Below are 23,375 nucleotides of genomic sequence, written 5' to 3' on the forward strand. Positions count from 1 at the left end.
TCCTTCACTCCTAGGACAGGAAAGATCTCTGAGAAGACCATGTGGACATTCCTCTCCTTCACCATGCTTCTGAGTTCCCTGAAGCCATGTATAGTGGGGCAGTATTGCGTGAAGCAGCACTGTTAGTACCTGTAAGCACCATCACGAATAGATCCTTCCCGCTGACTTCAGGTGCCCATCCAGTCTTAGCCCTGGTCTACATTGGAGTGGGTCGACCTAAGATACGATAAGAAGTCAGCATATCTTAGGTTGATTTACCTGGCCATGAGGATGGCAGTGAGTCGACCGTTGCCACTCCCCTGTCGACTCCGCTTCCGCCTCTCGAGAGCTGGAGTTCCGGAGTCGACGGGGGGTGCGTTCAGGGATCAATTTATCCGCGTCTAGACGAGATGTGATAAATTGATCCCCAATAGATCGATCCCAACCCACCGATCCGGCGGGTAGCGAAGACCTGCAGTTAGAGTCACAGCTCCTCTTTCACTCTCTTCTTCAAGGAACGATCCAGCAACAGTTTTTTAGAGGAGGTGGCCATGGCTGTAACCATCTGCCTTTGTAGCAGGAACCGTTCCATCCATCCAGATTTTTGGGAGTGTTACTACTCCCTGTGATGCCTCTCATGCAGCAAGAGAGACAGCTGAAGGGTCTGATTACCAGAGACATTCAGAAGACCGCCAGCGATTGGGACTCTTTCCTAGCTAGTGTAAGCAAGGCCTGTTTCCCTCTCTGTAGAGATGCGAGCACAGGGCAGCGGATCAGACCTGGGCTAAGTGGACTTGCATCTGATCATGAATTCTGGGCCCACCCCTGTAAGGGTGAGTGGTTGTCACGGTAGCGGTTCAGGGAAATGCTCTCACTTAGGGCAATGGTTCATGCCCCCGTTCGTTGCCATGCTCTCCTGCTCTGCGTGGCTGGCGCACCATGAGGAGCAGGCCTGTCGGAAGGGAGAGGGATAGCACATGCACACCCCATGCCTGTGTGCCATCACCTCCTGGCCAGGGCTGGCTTTAGGCCAATTCCACCAATTCCTCCAAATTGGGCCCCGCGCCTAAGAGGGCCCCACGCCCAGTGAGAATCTTTCCCTGGCTAGCGGCGCCTTTTTAATTTTTACTCACCTGGCGGCGCTCCGGGTCTTCAGCAGCACTTCAGCGGTGGGTCCTTTGCTTGTTCTGGGTCTTCGGCGGCACTTCGGCAGCAGGTCCTTCAGTGCCACCGAACATCTGGAGCGAGTGAAGGACCCACCGCCGAAGTGCCGCCAAAGACTCGGAGCACCGCCCGGTGAGTACAAGTCCCACATGTTGTTTTTTTTTACATGTTTGTTTGGTTTTTTTTGTCTTCCCTGCCGGGGCCCCGTCAAAACTGTTCGAATTGGGCCCCGCACTTCCTAAAGCCGGCTCTGCTCCTGGCACACGTAACAGCTGGATCGGAGAAGTTCTAAAATGGACATGAATTGGGCCCGGGGTGACTCTGCTGGTAACAACAGCCCTGAAGCATGGGAATGTCACCTGCCCTGCAGAGAGGAGTGTTGTGTTTTACAGGAACGCAGTGCTGGCCAATAGTATTTGCCTGGTATGGCTGGAAGATGCTAGGATGAAGTTCTCTGTCTAGGCCTCTGGAACTTCCTTGTTCCCAGCCTGGGTCCTTGAGCACTCACACTGCATCCAGTCCCTCTTGGGGCACCTTCTCTGCTCAAGCCCAATCCGAAAAGCTTCTCATTTTATCTGAAGTTCAGTGTGTCTTATCAGGCCACAATGGGTATTTGGGGTAATTGTACAGTTACTGTGTCTAGCATCTGTAGTGGTCTGAGGCTGTTTCACCTAACAGGACCCCTAGTAAGAGGCAGTAGGTAATTCTTCACATGGGCCAGATCTGTCTCACTTCAACCAACTTAAACCAATCATGACTCCAATGCATTTACTCTGTTTACATGAGGGTAACAACAGAATCTGGGCCTATAGGAGGACCCTGTATAATAAAAAGATAGCCACAAATCTTCCAGCATGGGAACTCTAGCTCCAGGAGTATCATGCATTCCAAAAATCTTGAACAATTAAACAGGACATCTTTTAAATATCTGCTTTTATCCTTCCACTGGGATAACTAGCTGACAGCAAGAGGATGGAGAGAAACTCAGGATTCTCCATATTTTTACATACTAATTTTTCTTCAAATGAATCTATTGGCACAACAGGCCTTAGGTATTGCAGGAGTCCAGAGATCACAGCTGTTTGTAGGCAGCCTGCAGAGTCAGAGCAGCTCCAGGCTTCATCCTTCTTGCAAGACAGGGAGGAATACATTGATTCATGTCCACTGGTTTCAAAAGGACAGTCCTTGTCTAACGCTGCATAGAAGCACTGATTTGTGTAAGTGTGGAGAGGGGTAAATTCTGGTCGAGGAAGTCTGGCACATTAGTCATTTCATTGCTCAGAATTCTAGTTATCAGGCCCAGCGGCTCCATTTCACCGGTTCATTGTATGCAAATACTCCAGATCGCATCCTTCTTTCTTTCTTTCACTCTCCTTCTCTCTGTTCCTTGCCTGCAGGGTGGGAAGATCCCAATCCGGTGGACGGCGCCCGAAGCAATTCAGTATAGGAAATTCACCTCAGCCAGCGACGTGTGGAGCTATGGCATAGTCATGTGGGAGGTGATGTCCTATGGGGAGCGGCCCTACTGGGATATGACCAATCAAGATGTAAGTTATCAAGAGAGATGTGGTGGAAACATTGAAATCAGCCGTAGGCATGGAAAAGGCAAAGAACCCTACATGGTTCTGGCTGAACTTAGTCTGTAGCATGCTGGGGGGATTCTCTGGCCATGAGAGTTATCTTCATGGCCAAATCCTTTGGTAGAGACAATAGGGCTGGCTCTGACCTTCACTCAGGCTAGGTGCAGGAGCCATAGAGGAGATACACGGGGACAGAGGAGAATTCCTCCAGCTCAGAAGTAGCATAGGGCCGACAAAAGCATCCTAAACTGCTGTCCCTGGCAAACTCTAGAGTAGGGAGCATGTCAGAGGTGAGAGGGGGCACTTTGGGTGCGGGGGGATCTCCCATAGGCAGCCCAAATCTCATTAGTTCGGGGTTTCATTCAGGGAGGGGGGCAGCTGCTTCCCAGCTCACCCTCAGAGTCCAATTGTGGGTCCCCCTAGTCTGAGGGGAGGGCGATCCCAGCCAAGTCTTACTCACAGTCATGGTTCGGGTTGCCAGACGTCCAGTTTTCAGCCGGAACGCCGGGTTGAAAAGGGACCCTGATGGCTTCAGTCAGCACCGCTGACCAGCCCACTAAAAGTCCGGTCAGCAGTGCAGCGGCGCTAAGGCAGGCTCCTGCCTGTCCTGGCTCTGTGCCACTCCCCAGAAGCAGCCGCCATGTCCGGCTCCTCGGTACATGCTGCCCCTGCCCTGAGCTCCCATTGGCTGGGAACTGCGGCCAATCAGAGCTGCGGGGGCAGGCACCACGCAGAGCCCCTGGCTGCTCTGTGCCTAGGAGCCGGATATGGTGGCTGCTTCCAGGAGCCGTGCAGAGCCAGGGCAGGCGTGGAGCCAGTCTTAGCCCTGCTGCACTGCTGAGCAGCAGCCACCTGTGGTAAGCACCATCCGGCTGGAGCCCGCACCCCGAACTCCCTCCCACACCCTGAACCCCTGCCCCAAGTCAGAACCCCCTCCTGCACCCTAACTCCCTCCCAGAGCCTGCACCCCTCACCTCCTCTGGCACCCCATCCCAGCCCTGAGCCCCCTTTTGAAGCCCACACCCTGCCCCCCAACCCCCTGCCCCAGCCCTGATGCCTCTCCCACACCCAAACTCCCTCCTGGAGCCCGCATCCCTTCCTGCTCCCCATCCCAGCCCTGAGCCCACTCCCACACCCACACTTTCTCCCAGAGCCTGCACCCTCTTCTGCACCCCAAACTCCTCATCCCTGGCCCCACCTCAGAGCCCATACCCTAACCCTAATCCCCTGCCCCAGCTCTGAGCCCATTCCATCACTCCGAACCCCTCGGCCCCAGCCTCCTGCTGCACCCCAAACCCTTCACCTCCACCCCAAAGCCCACCCCCCCTCCCGCATACCTGCCCCAGGCCAGTGAAAGTGAGTGAGAATGAGGGAGAGCAAGCAATGGAGAGAGTGGGGGCGGGGCCTCTGAGAAGGGGTGGGGCAGGGCGGGGGGCACAGGGGGTGGGGCGAGGGCATTCGGGTTTGTGCAGTTAGAAAGTTGGCAGCCCTGTCCTTCCCCTGTAGATAGTTCTGCCTCAGCAGCTGCAGCAACTCTCCTCCCCCATGCCGGAGCTCCCTTTAAGCCCGTCCTCCCTAGGGAACATGCTGGGCAGCTGCTGAGGGCCAGGTCGTCTTGGCCCACGCTACTCCACCACTCCTCTTACCATAAACCCCATCACAGATGCCTTGCCCCTTCTTCCCTCCTGGGAGTCGCATGAGAGTCTAATCCTGTACTGAGACCCATCAGCTCCCGGGAACTAGCACGGGCTTCGCAATAAGGCTCTGCCTTGTGAAGGATCCGCAGCTGGGGACAGTCACTGCCAGGCAATGACGCTGAAGATCAGAAGATCCCCTGCACAGAGCACCGGAGAATGGAATTATTCGCCGCTGTAAAGGCCTTCTGGCCTGGGACATTCCCTCACCGCGAGCATCAGGACTCGACCGGCCTTCTGTGGGAGCCCCAGGCCTGTGCTTTTCCTGCTAAACCCATTCGCAGAGCCGTTCCTCCCAGGCCATTCTTATACCCTGCACTCTGCACGAGCTGGCAGTAATTCTGGCTGGTGACGGCAGATTGATGTATGCAGTCAGCTGTTTCCATCCTTGGCGGGCAAACGGGCATTAGTGCAAGATGCAGGCCCCAGTGTGTGTGTCACTTACTCTGGGACCTGGAGATTCCCCTGGGCTCTGCCCCCTTATCCCAGTGCAGGCACATAGCTGTGATTTACACCTCCTCATTGGGGAAATGCAGCCACTCCCCCAGTTCCTCTCTTCTGGACAGAATAGTTCACCAAACACTCCCCCTTTAGGGTGTCCCAGGAGAGTTATCTGTAGATATGGGAATGTGTAATTAGCTAATAGAAAGCGCATCAACAAGTGGCACTTAAGGATACATAGCATTGTTCATAAGTCAGACTTGGTAAAGTGGTATTTGTTGTGCACTGCAAATGGCTTCCCAGTTAACACTGGTGTAACCAATGTCCGACTGCACGATCCAACACATCCTTCTATGCCCAGCATTTCCCTCTCCCTGGGCCACAACCATCCTGGAGAGTGCCTGGGAACCTCGTCCCCAGTGTAGGTGCTCACAAGAACTCCGTTATGTCTGGAGGCCACAGCCCTCCTTCCCAGGGAGAGAGACCCCAGCTCCCTTCCTGCCTCTCACCTGCTGAGGGATGGGCGCAGAGCTGGTCGGAATATTTCTGGCAAAGCCAAAACATTGTTCAGAGGCATGTCAGTTTTCACCAGTCCAGAGCTCTATAAGAACTCAAGAACAGCCAGACTGGGTCAGACCAGTGGTCCATCTAACCCAATATCTGGTCTCTGACAGTGGCCAATGCCAGGTGTTTCAGAGGGAATGATCTGAACAGGGCAATTGTTGAGTGAGCCAACCCCTGTTGTCCAGTCCCAGGTTCTGGCAGTCAGAGGTGACTCATTTCTGACCAGGCTATAGCCTTGTGGTTGGGGCACTGGCCTTGGGCGTGCTCAGCCCAACTCAGCATAATCCGTGACAAAAGCTCTGATCTGAACCCAGCCGAGTAGACCTTTGGAGCTGGGTCTGCCACATCCCAGGCCAGCGCCTGAGTTAGTGTCTGTCTGGTCAGAAGTAACTGCGAAGCCCTGGACCCAAAAAATCTTCCCAAAGTGAGACTGCAGCTCCAGTCAAAAGATTTGGCTTTCATTCCAGTGCAGATAGCAACAAACTTCAAAACCTGAGACGTTGCTCCAAATTGCTAGAGATCCTTCACGTGAGCTGAAAACGTGCTGTCTGCCCACTGCAGATTAGCCTCGTGAGAGCCGGGAGGAGCCAGGAAGAGGAGATGAGGCAGAGAGCTCAGGGCTGGCAGCTGGGCCGGTGCTTTACTGGGGATTTGCTGGGTCAATGCCAGATCCAAGAGCCTGATGCCTGTGTGATTGATGACTGTCCCCAGCCCCGTGCACTCCCTTCCCTCCTTTCTGTCTCGGCTGGAGAGAGAGTGGGGAGAGGGGACAGTTCACATCTCTCAGGAGAGGGTTTTCTCCAGCCCCTGACCAGGAGCCAAGAGCCCACTAGCGATTCCTCAGGTTAGACCTGGATAGGCTGAGTGGGCACCTCCTAACACCGGCCAGTGCTGCCTCTTGGAATGGTGGGCGAGGGGCTTGTGGGACCCAGACACAGTTTAGCCTTTGTGAGGACGGAAGGCATGTCCCAGCAGCATTGTAGTGAGCGCTGAACTCTCCCTGCATGCAGCCCTGTCCATGCACTTCAGCCCCACCCTGCACCCAGCCCGGGGCTCAGCCAATGCCCCTCAGTGCTGCCTGGCAGCCCCCCTGCTATTCCAGTCCTTGGCTCACCACAGAGATGTGCAGCTCCGTGGTACCCCTCCATCCTGCCTGCTATTCCAGCTCTGGATTCCCCTTACACACCTCCAGCTCTGCCAATGCCCTTCAGTTATGACTGGAAGCCCCCTGCTCTTCCAAGCCTTATCTTGCAGATCAGTGCATGCACACACGTATTTGACCCTGTACTTTGGACCTGATCTCCCACCCTTCCACTGCTCCTCCAGTTCTGGGCTCCCCACACGGCTATGCCTGAATCCTGACTTGCTGTATCCCTGTTGTTCTCATTCAGGGCCTCTCTCCAGAGCAGGGAATGAGTTGCATTGTATTGTGTGCATTGTATATGGCGAGTTGCTGTTCTCACGCAGCTAAACAATCCTTAGCGTTAGGTGCGTGACCTTTCTATTGTCACCTCTGGGGTGAGCCCCTCCTTCTCTCTCACTGCTAGGCAAGTGCAGTAGCTGACTGCAGGCTCTGAGACACTGACATTTCTTTTGGTCGGCACCAGGGGCTCTTGTCCGGAGCCAGAGCAACCTGCTCTGTAGTGCCCACCGCTTTGTCTCCTCTTCGGGTCTTGTCGGTGACCAGCTAGTGCTGTACCCCAGAGCACAACCCAGGGGATGCCCCGGGGGGTTGAGACAGGAGAGCTTCCCAGAAGCCTTCCTCGCTGCACAGCTGTGAGAGGAACAGGCTGCCCTCTGAGCAGACCACACCGCATTAGAGCAGCCTCCTTATTCCTGTGCACCCGCGTCACCCTGGCCAGGTGCAGGACACTGCCAGTGGTGGCAGAGGAAAGGGGCAGGATGTTCCTAGGGGAAGGCCTGCTGGGTCTGGGGATGCATGTAGGTCCAGTATATGCACGGAGAGGCCCAGCATCCCCCAGACAGACATGGGCACATGGAGAAGCCAAAGAGGCAACCGAGCAGCAGCTCCTAAGCACGAGCCAATCTGCCAGCTGTGTTCTTGCAGGCTTTTGTGACAGGTTTTCTAGCCTCTGCTCCGTGGGTGACCCACTGCATCCTTCCCCTCCCCATTCTGTTACCCACGTTGGAGCTTCGGGTGTGTCTACACTGCGAATAACAACCTGCGGCTGGACCGTGCCAGAGGGCTCGGGCTGCAGGGCTGTTTCATTGCCGTGTAGACTGCCAGGCTCAGGCTGCAGCCCTTGCTCTGGGACCCTTCAAGCCCACAGGGTCCTAGAGCCCAGGATCCAGCCTGAGCCCTGCAAGCCAGCCCCACAGCCCCTGAGTTGGCTGGCATGGGCCAGCCATGGGCGTCTAGCTGCAGTGTGGACATACCCGAAGTGCACACAGCTGAGTGGTCAGTACAGCCCAGTCTGATAAAGTGGCACCGCTGCACAGAAAGGCAGGGGACCATTAGGATGGAGGGAGCAGAAAGCACTACCAGGAGGGGAGGGGACATGTGGCAGAGCTGCCCCATCAGTAACCCAGGTCTGCGCCTCAGGCTCCGTTCCATGGATGGGGCCAGGGAGCAAACCAGGTGTTTCCTTCGTTTCCTTCCCACCCTGGGTGTCATTACTATGACGATAACTGGTCTGCTCGTGTTAGCAGAGGTAAGTCACAGGTGATTCAGTGCGACAGAGGGACCCCAGCCCCTGTGGTCTGAGGCTGTCCATGCCTGTCACTCCCTGAAGACGAGATGATGAACAATGCGAACTCAGCGGACACTTCCTTGGCACATGATATTTGCACTGTCCCACTCCTCCTGGCTACTCCCACTGCACTGACCTTCTCGCTGTGGCTTGTCTTGCAGGTGATAAATGCGATAGAGCAGGATTATCGGCTGCCCCCTCCCATGGACTGCCCCAACGCCTTGCACCAGCTAATGCTCGACTGTTGGCAGAAGGACCGGAACCACAGGCCCAAATTCGGGCAGATTGTCAACACGTTAGACAAAATGATCCGAAACCCCAATAGCCTGAAAGCCATGGCACCCCTCTCCTCTGGGTAGGTATCTCTTCTGTCACCTTTGAGCTTCTCTTTCAAACAGAACTCCATCGATGGCAGGTTCTGCGTCCACACCAGACTGAAATCTCAGACATTCAGCTGAAGGTATTCCTGGCCATTTCCATTATCTACAAGTAGCGGTGCCTTCTGGTAAGTGGAGCAGATGCACCTCCATTTGGCCGGGATTAACAGTGCACATGACCTCCTCTGTAACATGTCCTGAGCCATGCGTTACAGAAAACTGGGAGAATAGAAGGAGGTTTCCACAGGCTTCAGCTCACTGGGCAGCATTTTTAAGCTCTCTTAGAAAACCAAGGACTCAGGTTCTAGTCCAGACACTGGCCTTTGCCAAGCAATGGATCCATTACATGGCCCGAGTTCCTTGTGAGCATGCGTAGAAGATATCCTGGGGAGGAGACGCGTGCAGTGTCAGGAATCCAGATACCGTTTGTGGCAGCGTGCTGCCTTTTCAACCTGTCACGGCCCAGATGCAAGACGAAAGGCCCTTGATAAGGGGGTGGGTTTGCAAAAAGCTGACAAGGAGAAGGGAAATAACAGAACTTTCCCGACTCTGATTTTGTGTCATGAGGGAGCAGCTGGTATTGGGGCTGGATGTCTTGTTTGGGCAGGAGAGGGAGGTTGGCACGGAGGTCTGAGCTGGGCAGGACCCAGGAGGAAACCTGACCTGGTTCAGTCGAGGAGCTAGAGCGTTCCAGTTGCCGTTTAGGACTTCTGCAGCTCCCTCACTTTTGTTTTTTCCTTCTTCCCTGTACCCCAAGAGCCCCCAGCTCCCGTCCCTGGGAGGAAGTGCTTGGCTAGTCCTCCTCAGTGCCACCCACCCACTTAACCTCCCCAGGCTCCCTGAAGGGGCAAACAGACTTTGGCACTTCCCAGGCAGATCTGTTTGTCAGGAATAATACAGACGTTACAGGCACTTGGCCTCTTCTCAGAGCAAAACAAAGAGAGTGAGGCCTTAATAAGCTGAGGACATCTGCAGCCCTGCAATACCAGTTCTCGTTAGTGATTGGCCCTGGGGGGAGCTCGCTTAACGCAGCCGCAGCCCCACAGATAGCATCATAGGCTGGCACCAGCATACAGTCAAGTGCAGCCTGTGAAGAGCTAGAAGGAGGGTGCTGGAGCCACAAGATACTGTGTAGACAGGAGACGGAAGTGTGGGGAGGCAGTAGGATGTGAGTGACTCTGCAGATGCTACTGACTTATTATGAATTGTTATCCTCACAGGTCTGCTTTGTTACAACTAAAACTAGGGATCCTCTTTAGGGGTATAACAATTGTATTCATTTCTACTGCTCCTCTGAGCAGAGCTCCCCAGAGCCCTGTGCAGACATACCTCTCGACACCCCTCCCCCCACCCAAGAGTTCAGTACTATTGTCCCCATTTCACAGATGGGAAAATTGAGAAAGAGAAGGGAAGCAATATACCCACAACCACATAGTAAATCAGTGGTAGAACTGGGGCTAGCATCCAGATCCCCATCATATGCTTAGATTAATAGAGTTGTTGATTACAAAGCCAGAAGAGACCCCTGTAATCATAGAATATCAGGGTCGGAAGGGACCTCAGGAGGTCATCTAGTCCAACCAGGACCAAGGTTGGTCCAGGACCAGGACTCAAAGCAGGACCAATCCCCAACTAAATCATCCCAGCCAGGGCTTTGTCAAGCCTGACCTTAAAAACCTCTAAGGAAGGAGACTCCACCACCTCCCTAGGGAACCCATTCCAGTGCTTCACCACCCTCCTAGTGAAACAGTGTTTCCTAATATCCAACCTAAACCTCCCCCACTGCAACTTGAGACCATTACTCCTTGTTCTGTCATCTTCTCTGACCCTCCGTATAACACACATCATAGGTCATTGCCCAACTAATTCCTAGAGCACATTGTGTAGAAAAAAATCCAGTCTTGATTTTAAAAGGATCAGTGATGAAGAATTCACCATAACCCTTGGTAAATTGTTGCAGTGGGGGTTAATTACTCTCACTGTTACAACTTATGTCCAGTCTGAATTGTTCTAGCTTCAGCTTCCAGCCATTATGTTCCATCATGTTACATGTTTCTCTGCTAGATTAAAGAGGCCATTGTTAAATATTTGTTCCCTATGATCAATCTAGATTTGAGCTGCTAGGGGGAGGGAAGGGTAAGATTTTATCCAGCCCCGCAAACTCACTCTGTACAGTTGTTCCACACTTGGGTAAAGTCATCTACACAGGGACAGACGGTGAATGAACTCGCTGCAGGCGCGTTCCAGGGTTTGCCCCATCTTCCACAGCCACCAAAGGGTAAAGAAAGCCCCTCACAGGGTGCCACTATCTTCTGCTCATTTTCTGTCTCTCTCTTTCAGGATTAACCTCCCTTTACTGGACCGCACAATCCCCGATTACACCAGTTTCAACACAGTGGATGAATGGCTGGATGCCATCAAGATGGGCCAGTACAAGGAGAGCTTTGCCAGTGCCGGCTTTACCACCTTTGACGTGGTGTCACAGATGACCATGGAGTAAGTGCCAAGAGCAGTAGTCACAAAACAGAAGCAAAGACCTCAGGGATCTTGCAACAATTGGCCATTTTCAGATTTGAGGTTTCTGAGCTTTATATTAATCTTATTGTTATGCAACATTAATAATTTTTTGCCTGAAAAAGAAAAGAACCCCCCCCCCGTCATTTCTAATCTTTTCCAGTCCCGCCTTTCCTCTTTAATCCGTGGGCTGAGTATCTGTCTAGTAGATATTTCTACACCATTTGTCTCCCTGCTGTCCGATTGGTTTTCTCCCTCCTATGAAGATGCAGTTCTGTATGGGGCTCTCCAAACCCCATAACTAGCACAACAATGTCAAGGGGAAACAGTAAAGATTACAGGCAGGCACCAGGCAGTTCCCCTGCCACTGGAGGGCACTTTGGGATGCCATGACCCCAGTGGATTCATTGCTGACAAGCATGTGCATATTGCATACAAGTCGCTCCCTGAAAAAGGACTCTGAGAGCAAGGATGGTCTCCCGTTCATTCCAAATAACCCTGAACACCTTAGAAACAATGGTATTCTCCCAACCCCCATCCAACAGTAACAAAAATGGAGTAGGCTCTCCAGAGACGAGCAGGCTGCTGAAATGCCAGCTCCAGTGGACTGCGGGCTGCTGGAATCCCTTAGGGCCTCGATATGTCTATTAAAAGATTTGTGGCTAGGTGCATCAAACTTTGGAGGCCCTGCCGGAGACAGTGGAATTAATGACCCATGCGGTAAAGCTGTCGGGAAGCACTGGAATGCTTTGTTTTCTTATGGGTCTGGGGCAGGGCAGCCTGCAGGTGAGCACACTTACAGCTGATGCTGAGTCGAAACCCATCCAGCCAACCAGCCAAACTGACCTTTCTGTTCGGGGTTTTTTCTTTTTGTTCTTTGCCTGGAAATATCCATAGGACCGTTCTGAGTGTGTCCATGTTTCCACAGCAGCTCCACGGACTGCTAGAGATGGCTTAAGAAGCCTACAGGCGGAGCTTAGAAACAGCAGTAACAGGTGCCCTAGGACAATCAGAGCAGCAGAAGGAGGGCGAGAGGGAGGCTCTGGGTAGGGAAGGAGCACTGGTCGACAAGCTGAGGCACATGGTGTCAGCACTCTGACCCCAAAGCTCTGCCGAACAGGTGACTGGTCTTCACAGCATGTCCAATATCCAAACTCGGCCTTCTCCATGTCGCTGGGCAGGGAAGCTGCAGGTGACCGTATATACAGAGCTGGTCGCTGATTCAGTGAATTTGAAACATTTCATGGGCTTGGTTCAGTTTTGCCAAAGTTCTAACTTTGCCCACGCAGGTTTTGAAACCTGCCAAGTTCCCCACCAGGTTTGCCTCCTGGGTCCTCAGTAGCTTCCAGATTTCATGGCTCCCCCACTTGCATCCTAGCCGGGCCCCCAGGGTCAACATCTCTAGAGCAGCCCATGAGGCAAGCGTCGCTCCGTTCCCTTTTGTGGAGAATTTCACATTTTTGGAGCTTAGTTTGTAATCAGAATGAAACCACAGGTTGAAATATCAAAATCCGCTGTGAAAGGGAGGGAGACCCTTTCTCTCCCTGTGAACACGGCAGGAAATCAGATTGCTCATCAACATGTCAGCTGGAAAGCATAGGTGAGAGCAGACAGTTCCCTGAGCAAGTCTGCCCACCCTACAGATTCCAGCAGGAGAGCAGAGACTAGGGTGGGGCAGGGCGCTGGGAGCTGAGGGTTTTAGAGATGCCTGTTTTGGGTCTTGTGGTGCAATAAAGGGTGCTGGGAGCCTGAGCATCAGTATCTATCTGTGCAGGAGGGGAGGGAGGTCCATGCGGAGCCCGCCATCCAGAAGCCAGCTTTGCTTCTGGAGGGTAGCACAGAGGATGTTGTCTGAAACTCTGGGGAATACCAGGGCTGCTGGGGCCTTGGGGTACCACTGTGTTAGGAGTCCCACACATAGGGCTGTCTCAGAAGGCACAGGCACAGGGCTGCTTAAACGTGGGGCAGCCTCCTCCGTTCTCTGCTATTGGCACATAACTCTCCTGCCCCCACTCACCCTTGGCTTGTGACTGGAGGTATCAGAAGGCCAATGCAAGCAGCCCTACATAGCTCCTGTGCTGGAGGAATTGTCTTGCAGTCCCTTGTCACTTGTGGTTGGCCCCTACATGTCCAGGCAGTAGTGTGACAACAGTCTGTGGAGAGCGTCTGATTTACAACAGTGAATTCACCACCAACAGTAATACGTCCTTCGTAGTCCCAGCCCCCTGCTTCACTGGGACTTGTGTAGAACCAGGGGCATAGAATTCACAAGCATGACTTTTTCTGATAAAAACCAGTCCCCTAATAGCCAGTGGTTCAGGCTGTGGAAATCCTGGCCAGGAGAAATATACAGGATTAACCAGGGGACAGGGCCTCCTTGCCCCCACTCGGGATGCAGCAGCTTGGCAGTGACCACAGGTGATTACTGTCCAACTGTTGTGCAGCGGCTTGTGTGAAATGAGCTGCTGGCCCCAGTCCTAGTGGGAAGGTCCTGGGTGCCCACACACAAAATCTCCACCACTGGCACTAATTTGCCATCCTTGTTGGCGCACTCCTTAGAGAAGCAAAAGGGCAAAAGACCAGCTATCTTAGAGAAGGATCCCTTGGGATGGAGCTGAGGGGCAGCACGGGCAGCTTCCATCGGATTCATGTACGTTATGGCAATGGGACCCATATGAATACCCAGACGATAATAAAAATGAATGATAATGTCATGCTTTCCATACAGAGACCTCAAAGTGCCTTGCAAAGAAAGGTCAGTGTCATGATCTCCGTGTTACGGATGTGAAAACTGAAAGACAGAAATGTGATGAGAGAGAGAGAGATGACATAAGAACGGCCACACTGGCTCAGACCAATGGTCATCTAGACCAGTGTCCTGTCTTCCGACAATGGCCAATGCCAGGTGCCCCAGAGGGAGTGAACAGAACAGCAATTATCGAGTGATCCATCCCCTGTTGTTCACTCCCAACTTCTGGCAAACAGAGGCATAGGGACACCCAGAGCACGGGGTTGCGTCCCCAACCATCTTGGCTGATAGCCATTGCTGAACCTATCCTCCAGGGCTGTCAGTCCTCCACCTTTCCTCAGCAACAAAATTCACGTCATTTGTTGCGATTCAATGATTTGCTGAGTTCTGAACATAGGAATGAGCTGTTAGTCGTCAGTTCTGAATATGGCGTGTGGCATAGACCATCCTGTGCATAGTGCAGCCATCGAAAAGGAAGTGCAGAGGCTAGGAGAAGTAGGCTAGGGAGAGACTTAGAAACAGACAAAGACCTGGGGCCCCGAGTGAGAGACCAAATCCAGTTTAACCTGTTACATTTCTGTAGTAATAGTTTAATAGAAGCAACCCTAAGACTCCCAGCTTCCTCAAGAAAACTCTGCAGATGCATGTTCAGCGTATGGGTTTGTTCTGTGTCTGAACAGGGTTCCTTACTGGCCTTTATTGTGTGTTTGTTTTTATTCCAAAGGGACATTCTGCGAGTCGGGGTCACTTTAGCAGGCCATCAGAAGAAAATTCTGAACAGTATCCAAGTGATGCGAGCACAGATGAATCAGATCCAATCTGTGGAGGTTTGATGTTCACACGTCCTCACACTCCTCTTCCTCAAGGCCCTTCTCCCCTTTGCCCCTGTACGTCCAAGCTCCAGTTCTTGAGTGTTCTGCATTCACCAGAGACAGGCAGCTGCTCTAAGGATCGTGGCAACAGGAAGAAACAGCCTGACAACAAAAAGTTGCCAAGAGCTTCTAGAATTTAAGCAATGGAAAAAAGGGAACAAGGAAGACAAATATTTTGGGAAAACTATGAAATATTTTTTAAAAATAATAATAATAAAGCAATGGCATTTTCGAAAAGGGCTCTGAGATCCACAGGAGTCTCCAAAGGGAGATAAAAGAGCAGATCCTTTCATTTCCTTCTTGCACAAGGCTGCTTCAGCAGGCTCAGACGCCTCTGGAGCAAAGAGACTTTGTCAAGGAGATGAAAGCCAAGTGAAGACATGGGAAGCGCTCCTCCTTTTCTCCCTTGGGATGGTGACTCTGGGGACATCCTGCAGCCAGCAGTCATCCCCGAAAGCCCCCAGCTGGCAAATCACAGGGGGAGAGAGAGTTGAGAAGTTCTTGCCTTGTAATGGACCAAGCGCATCTGTAAAGTGGCAAACTTTTGCAAAGCTGAAGATTTTTGTAAAATAAACAAACTGAGACAAGAAGAGTCTTCTTTTTTTCTGCAGATGAGAAGGAACATTGAACCCATTGGGAGTGGGGGATGGGGAAACCAATCCTTTTTAGAGCTCTTATTTTCTCTTGACATGGAACGGTTTAGTGAGTGACGCGTTTTCCAGGGGTCTGCCCATCCAGCCCTCCAATGGCATCATTGTCTCATACATATCATATGCACAAGACTTTTAGTGATCACTTCACTAGTTGCCAATGAACTTTTCTCAGAAGACTTCCCAAGTACAGTATGTAGTAGTTTTTGATTACAAATGCTGACGTGTCCATTTATTTTTCTGTTGTCGTTGTTTGGAGATTTGTCCTTTGACCTTGTTTGTTTACAACAATTTGTGGCTTGGGGGATGAATTTTGTTTTTTGGTTGGTTGGGTTTTTTTATGAAAAGGAACTGACATTTCCCGGCTTCGTATCTCTTAAGAACTTAAACCTTCTCCCTGTGTAAGGAGAATTGCAGCTTATCGACTAGACAATATGCCAAGGACAAGATTTTTTATATTCATGTTTCCTCCTCTTTGCTCGTTTGTTATTTTGTAATTTCCATTGCCTGACAGCTGTTTATAACTGCCGTGTGTCCAGCTGAAATAATCACCTGCCCAGCTGGGGCTGCTGCTGCAGGGCTGGGCAGGATTATGGAGGGGTTTGTGGATGGGGAAAGAAGGGTCATTCCACAGGTCATGATCAGAGCCCTTTGGAGACACAGGACTGCTTAGAGAGGTGAGAAACCAAGAGCTTTGCTGGTCCTACCAGCTGTGACAAAAGAAGATGCGGTGCATGCAGCAGAGAGAGGGAGCGGGAATGCACTACGAGCAGCAGCCAGTATCCTGGCATAAGGTTTCTCAGAGTAGGGACGCTGCCACAGGCCAGGTGGTAAATCATTCACTGTGATACCTAACGCCATGCACTCAGATGCTCAGCCCCCTGCCTCAGGAGGTGCTTCATGTGCCAAAGGTTTCATTCTCAGCTACCACATCTGGGGGAGGCCAAAACAGCAAAAGCTGGTTGGCCAAGGGCGCCACAGCAGGCAGGTCCTTCCTCAGACCAAACTGGCCGACCAGTCAGTCAGGGGGTTTATAAAGAACTGACATAGAGGCTTTAGTTACGGAACAAACCCCCGGTATGTGTACATACCACTGGACAAATCGTAGGCAGTGCAAGAGAGCAAATGCTTGGATTTGCTCTTGTAGCTTTCAACACCCTGTGTCCTGGGCATGTGCGGTGTCACTTGGCATTCCTCGGGCTGCACCCGGTGTCACCGTGTCATTCGTACAGGAACACCTTTGCTGTGCAGTGGCACAGGGCCGTGAAGACTTGTTCGCATGGAGCTGGTCTTGGTTATTTTCCAGTGGCTAAAGCCAAAAGGGCAAAGCATGTGCTGTGGATAGAACCCTGTGTGCGGCTTACCCTTCTGCGCCATGCAGGCTTGTACTGGAGTCTCTATAAAATTGTCAAGCCCTGTACAAAATACTTAACGTTTTCCCCTTAAGATTTGACCGGGAGACAAAACATGGGCTGGGAGACAGGTCCCAATGAGCTTTGGGTCACCCCTCTGCTTAGCTCTGTTCTCTCGGGGGTGTTCGGGGCACAGCTACTGCAGGAGGAGCCAGAACTGCCAAGTCTGCCTCTCAAGGGTCTGTTCATCTGAAATGTGTCTAGATACTGGGCCTGGTTTTTACATGGTCTGACGGCCAAACGGTCACTGGAATTCTGGGCCCCTCTGTAACTGGGCCGTGCTGTGGACCGGGGGCCATAGTTCTCAGTGACCTCTGTCAATTCAGAGCAGCCACTCGGAAATGAATGGCCCTGCTCCAGATTTCCCTGAGAGCAGAATTTGGCCCAATCTCTGATGATTGGGGTGAGACACAAGCAATGGAAGCAGACTGAAGGAACGCCAGGTGTTCTGTAGGCTCCTGGGGTTCTCAGCTGGCTGCACTGCGTTGTGACATGCAGTCAAGTCAGTCTTTATGTGTGTATTCAACCGAGGTGTGTGTAAACCGGCCGTGTGCTTAACAAGCACCGTACCTGATAACGGTGTGGTCTAGCTTTACAGGACTGGCACGCGAGAGACAGTGGTGTCAGCTGGAGCGTTCCTAGTGTTTGCCGGGAGTGAGGGGGGGTACTGGGAAAATGGAGGCCTCCCTACACAGTCTATAATAGATGGGTGAGCAGAGCAGCGAAGAGAAATGCTTTCATGCCGCATCTCTCTCTTCCACTGCAAATGCTACATTTTAACATGGGAGAGCTCCTCAATGTCGCCCAAAGGTACGGACGAGGGTGCTCGTGCTGAGCCGTGTAGCCATCGCCAGCCAGCGGCTTTGTGCACAAGGAAAGCTTCTGAGCGCGAGGAGAACTGCCTCTGTAGAAAATCCACCAGCAAATTCCAGTGGGGCAACCATCTGGAATGATCACATGATGCGCGTGCACTGTCTTTCCCAGACAGTGCTTGACTGTTCTGCGCCACCCATTACATGCTTCCATGAACTGAGTAGGAGTCGTGGCCACACTGCAGCCCTCAGAGCCGGACAGGGCTCTGGGGAGACTTATGATCGTGTCCACTGGGCGACGTTCTGTCTTGATGCACTAAACCTGCTCTTCACCAGCCAACGGGCGTTGCACACATCTAACTGCCCAATCCCACCCACTGTGAAAGAAGGGATTGTACAGAGCAGTGGAGGCCGTAGTTGGCTGTGGCACCCACGTACAAGGCAGAAAGGTGCAGCTTCATTTCTTCCTTGGACAAAAATCACACAGTGTCAGTCCAGGAAGTGCATGTTTTCTAGTCTGTTAATACCAGGCTTCACTGTGACAGCTTATCTGGAACTAGCAGAGAATGAGCCAGAAATGCACCACTTCTCTCTGCAGCTCTCCAGCTCTTCCTGAGGACGTGAGGTGCCGCTGTCCAATGGTCCTCACCCTCCCTTTGCCTGGTAATGCTTCTGGAGTTAGGGTCTGCTCCCAGGAAAGCAGAGAGCCACTGGGGTGACTTCCGAACAATTGCATTTCATGGGTGTAAAACATACTATTATGAAACATTCTTCTAGTGGCAAAAATCAGCTTCATACAGAGAGCAGGTAACGAGTGAAAAAGTAATGTGGACACTGTGACACAATGTGGGGTGTGTGTCTGTGTGTGTGTGTTTTAACAATTTCATCTTGCTGAGTTTGTCAGTCAGCTTGTTTCAATTTTGGCTGTTACCCTCCAGCTGTCCAGGCCAGCTTCCAGATCTAGGGTTCTCTTCCTCCAGCTTCTCACAGTCCATCTTCCGGCTGCTACAGCCCACCTTGCATCAGTAATAATGGTGTCTGGCAGGAGAACTTAAGTTGGAATTCCAAAGTTATGTTGAAAATAGCAATAAAAAAGTCAAGCTATGACCCACCTGTGGTGCAGATCCCATGACTGAGCAGCAAGGACCAGAAAGAGCAGGATGGAGGGTGCTGGTGCCAGCGTACCAGAATCCCAAGGGTGTCATACGTAACAAGTAACTCATAGCTTTCACCTCCAGCCCTGTAAGTAGAATTAACGGCCAAGATCTACTTTGGAGTAAAAGAAAAATAAACTCGGAAGCACTTTCATTATAGTTCTGCCATGAACACTTGCTTCCTCTCAGCCGCAGTGGAGGATGGAGATATAGGGGCCGTTGGGGTTCGCCATTCAGGGATTCATCTTTTTGTCTCATGTCTCAAAGATAAGAAACTGTGGGTCTCAATTGCTGTCAATAGTCCAAACACCACTGAAATCAAAGGGGCTGTGCCCACTGATGCCAGCTGAGGAGCTGCTCAGGTTCTTTATGTATTCTGAGCACTCGTCCACAAATAGTGACCAGTAACTTCCAGGACTAGTGCAGCCTGCATGGGGCAACCCCAGGAGCTGGGTGCCTGTTGCTCAGAACAGCATTAATTCATTGTATAACGGTATCAGCTAATTGTCGTGGTGCACAAGTAAAAGGGCATCTTCCCACTCTCCCTTACACTTGTACACCAGGGTAGCCCTGGTGGCTTCGCTGGACTAGCTCAGATTTACACCAGCGTAAGCAAGAGGAGACCCATTGCAGCAGAGCATATAACATAATCACCAGTGCAATGCAGAGAGGAGAGCAGTGATCACCTTGTCACTTAACAGTCATTGCATGGAAAACTATTGTAGAAGATCACAGTCTAGCTGAGATGGCAGGAGTTACCCACGAGGCTGGTCCCATCTAGAGTGTAAAACAGCCGGGGAAGAGGGAGGAACTCACCAATGCAGGGTTGTTCCAAAGGTGAGGCATTGTTACAGCTGAAGGGAAGGGGATGTTTGGTCCTAAATGTGGCAGGACCGCAGCCACCCATAGTGCAGTCCATCTCTTGGGTCTGGGCAGCTCTGCCAGCAACAATGGATCATGTCTGCTGGGGAGGTTACCTTCACTGGCCGTTCCTGGGAAACATCCCAGAGAGGCTGAGGAGGGACAGCTTTTCCTTTCCTCCCCTATGCTCTGTATTCTGAAGGAAGCCTTTGTGGAGCCAGAGTCCTTGCATTTTGAGAGCTCAGCTGGGCCTGCTCCTGATTCCCTGCCGGAGATCAGGCGTCAGCCGATCTGTAGCATCAAAATCATCTCTCCAGCAAGCAGCACAATAGTTGGTGCTGACTTGGGGGAGTGGGGTGAATGATGCAAGATTCTCTCTCATGCTGTTGTCCTTAGTAACAAATAATGCTGCAAGAGAACTAAAGGAAACTTCCAGGGCAGGGTGACAAATGATTTGGAATATTTCCTAGGTTGTCTCTGGGGAGTGGAGGGATGAAAGATGGTTGAGGAGGCAAAGCCTGTCCTTCAGCCATCACAGTATTGCCAGCGCCTGAGCGACTGTCAAAGCGCAGCCCCTGTTGTGGGTTGGTGGCTGAGCTCACCGCAGAAGGGACCCGCCCATGTTTGCCTCTGTCCTGTTGTAACCTGCAGCTCAGGGCATGGAAATGCAACACGAGGCCTTGGCAGAAATCCTGAGTGAAGCAAGAGGCCATACGGTCAGTCTGTGTGTGGCCTCCCTGGGGCTGGTGTGAGCCAAGGCCAGAGCCCAGAGGGGTGGGCAGGAAGGGGGTTGTAGTATCATTGTATCTCTGGTTGCTGCACACAAATATTTTCCTTTGGAATAGCTCTGGATGCGCTTGTGCAGAGACCCCATGTGGGAGAGTATCAGAGAGCCCACAAACAACATCCCGCAAGCTCCATGTAGCGAACAGGCTGCAGGCAGTGCCCTCGTCTGGCAGGTTCATGCAGGCAATGGCGCGCTGTCCTGCAGGACACGATGGGCTCCGTGTGCCTCAGGCTCACCCTGCCAGCCAGGGAGATCTGAAGGCTCCAGGCCTGGATGCTGGGCAGTGGTGAGTGCTGGGCAGAGCTGTGAGCTCCAATCTACCCCTGCCCCCAGAGCAATCTGGACCTGGGTTTACCAAGCGCTTGGAACAAAGTTCCTGGTTACCTGGGAACAAATCATCACTTCGTCTTGTGGGGGAGGAGCCAGTGGGATTGGAAGGAGGAGTTAGGGGATCCTCATTGGGGGGGGGTCACTTCTCCCAGATCCCATCTGCAGCACCCTGCAAGGGGCTGAGAGATGGAGCAGGGAATTGGTGCTGCGTACCACCTCCTCCAGGGTGAAGGCCGGTGGCGCTCAGATCCCCAGGCACTTTCTTGCATTTCCTTTATGCTTTGACTGGTCCTGCCACTGGGCAGATTCTGAACTCCCTGTCCCCACCTGCCCCATCATCACTCCAGCCATGCAGGCACCTGAGGTGCTACAGAGCTGGGTGAGGAGCCCTCCTTCATTAATGCTGCACAGCCCTTTGAGGTCCTGAGGAGTCTGCCTCTGCTGGGCCTGGCACTGGGAGCGACGGGTGGGAACAAACCTCAAGCTTTAAACTGTGTTGCTAGTTCATGAGTTCATTGCGAGTCTCACAATATCGGGTGTTTTTTTTTAAAGCCCCAGCTTCTGGAGTGCTGGGATTCTGAGAGAATCTGGGCTTTCCTAAAACCAAAACCAAAAACAAAGGTGCAATTCCTAGCTCTTACCTGTGGAGAAGCATTGTGACAGGTCACCCTAAAGCCATGGAGGGAGACCTCAAACGCTGTGAAAGGAGATCTCAAAGGTGCCCTGCTAGCAGGCAGAGACAGGCCGAGCACTGAGCATTTATTCTAATCTGAGGATTGCTGAGAGCCCATTTCATGAGCTTTGACCACTTGGGACTGGCCATGCCACAGCAGCAGCTGGGACAGGTGAGCTCCCTCTGGGACCATAGTGCCCACAGGAGTTGGGCAGGGAGGATGGGGCACCAGCCCAGGGCGTGGGTAGCACAGGGCCCCCAAGCAGGCATAAAGTGGGTCTGGTAGGAAAAAGGTTTTTATTTTATTATTTTAAGGAAAGAATTTCTAAGGGGTGAGGGCCGAGGGGACCAATCTGGGCGGGGGGACGTGCAATTCAGAGTAGCACCCCCCACCCCAAGCCATTCTGACGTGTCCATTAGAACTATGCAAGGGGCTGCTGTGCTCTCCCAGGCTGGGTAAAGCTGGACAACAACATTCGATTAAACTTTTTTCCATTGAATAATCGAATGCTCCAGGGAAACGTGTTGGTTTCCACAGAAATGCTGTTGGGGAGGTTTCTCAGGTCTAGGGTCTAGCTAGATACGAAAGCGAGTGAGAGACCAACCCCAGAACAGCCCGTACCCCTCATCTAGCAGCTGGGATGGAGAATCAGGCAGAACTGGGGTTTGAAAACAGCTGGTCCACAGCCCAATCCAGCCCCTGACTGCCATTTTCGAAGGGGCTCATTTACATTAGAATTGGAATGACACCAATATTTGCACCCTCCAAATGCCTTGCAAAGCGGAGTGGTCTGGCCAGCCCAGTGTCTGAGGCTAAACATGAATCTGGCTTCTCTGGGGCTCATCCTCTGGCACGGAGCTCACTGCAGCTCAAACCAGCTCCAAACTTCTCTCTGCCTTGGTCCATTTCTCTTTGTAGCCTCTCCTTGCTTCACAGAGTACCACAGAGCACACTGGTGTTGATGCACACAGCTAGGAAAGCAGATGGAAGAGTGAAGCCAGGTTGCTCTACCTCAAAACCATAGTAACGTCCATGCCCCAGCTCCGTGCATTGCCCATCCGCTCTGGGAGCAAGTTGCCCTGGAGGATGGATCTGCAAGGAAGCCCAAAGGGGTGTCGGGATAGCAGGGCTGATGCAGCTTATTATTATTTTAAATATTATGCACCCGTGGGCCCTTCCCAGCCAGTGTTGTGCCGCAGGGAGGGGCCCTAGCCCATCAGGCTCCCCATGAACAAATGAGCAGATTGTCCCAGCCACCTTGCAAATAGTGATCCATGTTCTCAGGGGGTGAATTATTGAGCACTCCCAGCTCTGGAACATGGGCTTCTCCTGCATGACTGCAGCACAGCTAAGCCCTCATGCTTCCCCACCAGGGCCAGCTCCAGGCACCAGCGCGCCAAGCAAGTGCTTGGGGCGGCATGCCGCGGGGGGTGCTCTTTCGGTTGCCGGGAGGGCAGCAGGCAGCTCCGGTGGACCTCCCGCAGGCGTCCCGGCGGAGGGTCCGCTGGTCCCGCGGCTCCGGTGGAACTCCTGCAGGCATGCCTGCAGATGCTCCACCGGAGCCGCGGGACCAGCGGACCCTCCGCAGGAACGCCTGCGGGAGGTCAACCGGAGCTGCGGGACCGGCGAGCGGCAGAGCGCCCCCCGCGGCGTGCCGCCGTGCTTGGGGCAGCGAAATGGCTAGAGCCGGCCCTGTTCCCCATCACCCGGTCAGGAGCAGTGTGTGGGGAGCAAGCGTGCAGCAGGACTTGGTTAGTGCCAGCGTGAAGGAGATCTGCAATTCCAACCCTGGGGTCAGGCCCTGCGTGCTCTTTACTGTGGGATTGGTCAGTGGAAAGGGAAGCTTGCAGGTCGAGCAAAGAAGCACAATCGGCATGTATTTTCTGGAAGTGACGCAATCAGTTCCCTGAGCCCAGGAGAGTGGGGAGGCGTAAGAGTGATTTAGTAGTTAAACCTAGGATAGGTGTTGGGTACTCTGGGTCTTGTCTCGGCTCTGTGACCTCGTGCAAATCATTTCTCCTCTCTGTGCCTCAGGAGTGCATTGAGCTTA

General features: G+C 52.6%; 1 protein-coding gene across 4 annotated transcripts in view; it reads left to right on the plus strand.

Moving 5' to 3' along the window:
• The window catches only part of EPHB2 (EPH receptor B2), a 252,580-nt gene extending 229,815 nt beyond the window's left edge, over nt 1-22,765 (plus strand). For all 4 annotated transcript variants that reach the window (XM_030537589.1, XM_030537591.1, XM_030537590.1 and 1 more), the window contains exons 13-16: nt 2,541-2,690; nt 8,295-8,488; nt 10,851-11,006; nt 14,498-22,765. In XM_030537589.1, the coding sequence (XP_030393449.1) occupies nt 2,541-2,690; nt 8,295-8,488; nt 10,851-11,006; nt 14,498-14,606 (609 nt within the window). In that variant the 3' untranslated portion in view covers nt 14,607-22,765. The remainder of the gene's footprint in view (nt 1-2,540; nt 2,691-8,294; nt 8,489-10,850; nt 11,007-14,497) is intronic.
• Nucleotides 22,766-23,375: the final 610 nt, after the last annotated feature.

The sequence above is a fragment of the Gopherus evgoodei genome, chromosome 18, assembly GCF_007399415.2.
Source record: "Gopherus evgoodei ecotype Sinaloan lineage chromosome 18, rGopEvg1_v1.p, whole genome shotgun sequence".
NCBI classification, from domain to species: Eukaryota; Metazoa; Chordata; order Testudines; family Testudinidae; genus Gopherus; species Gopherus evgoodei.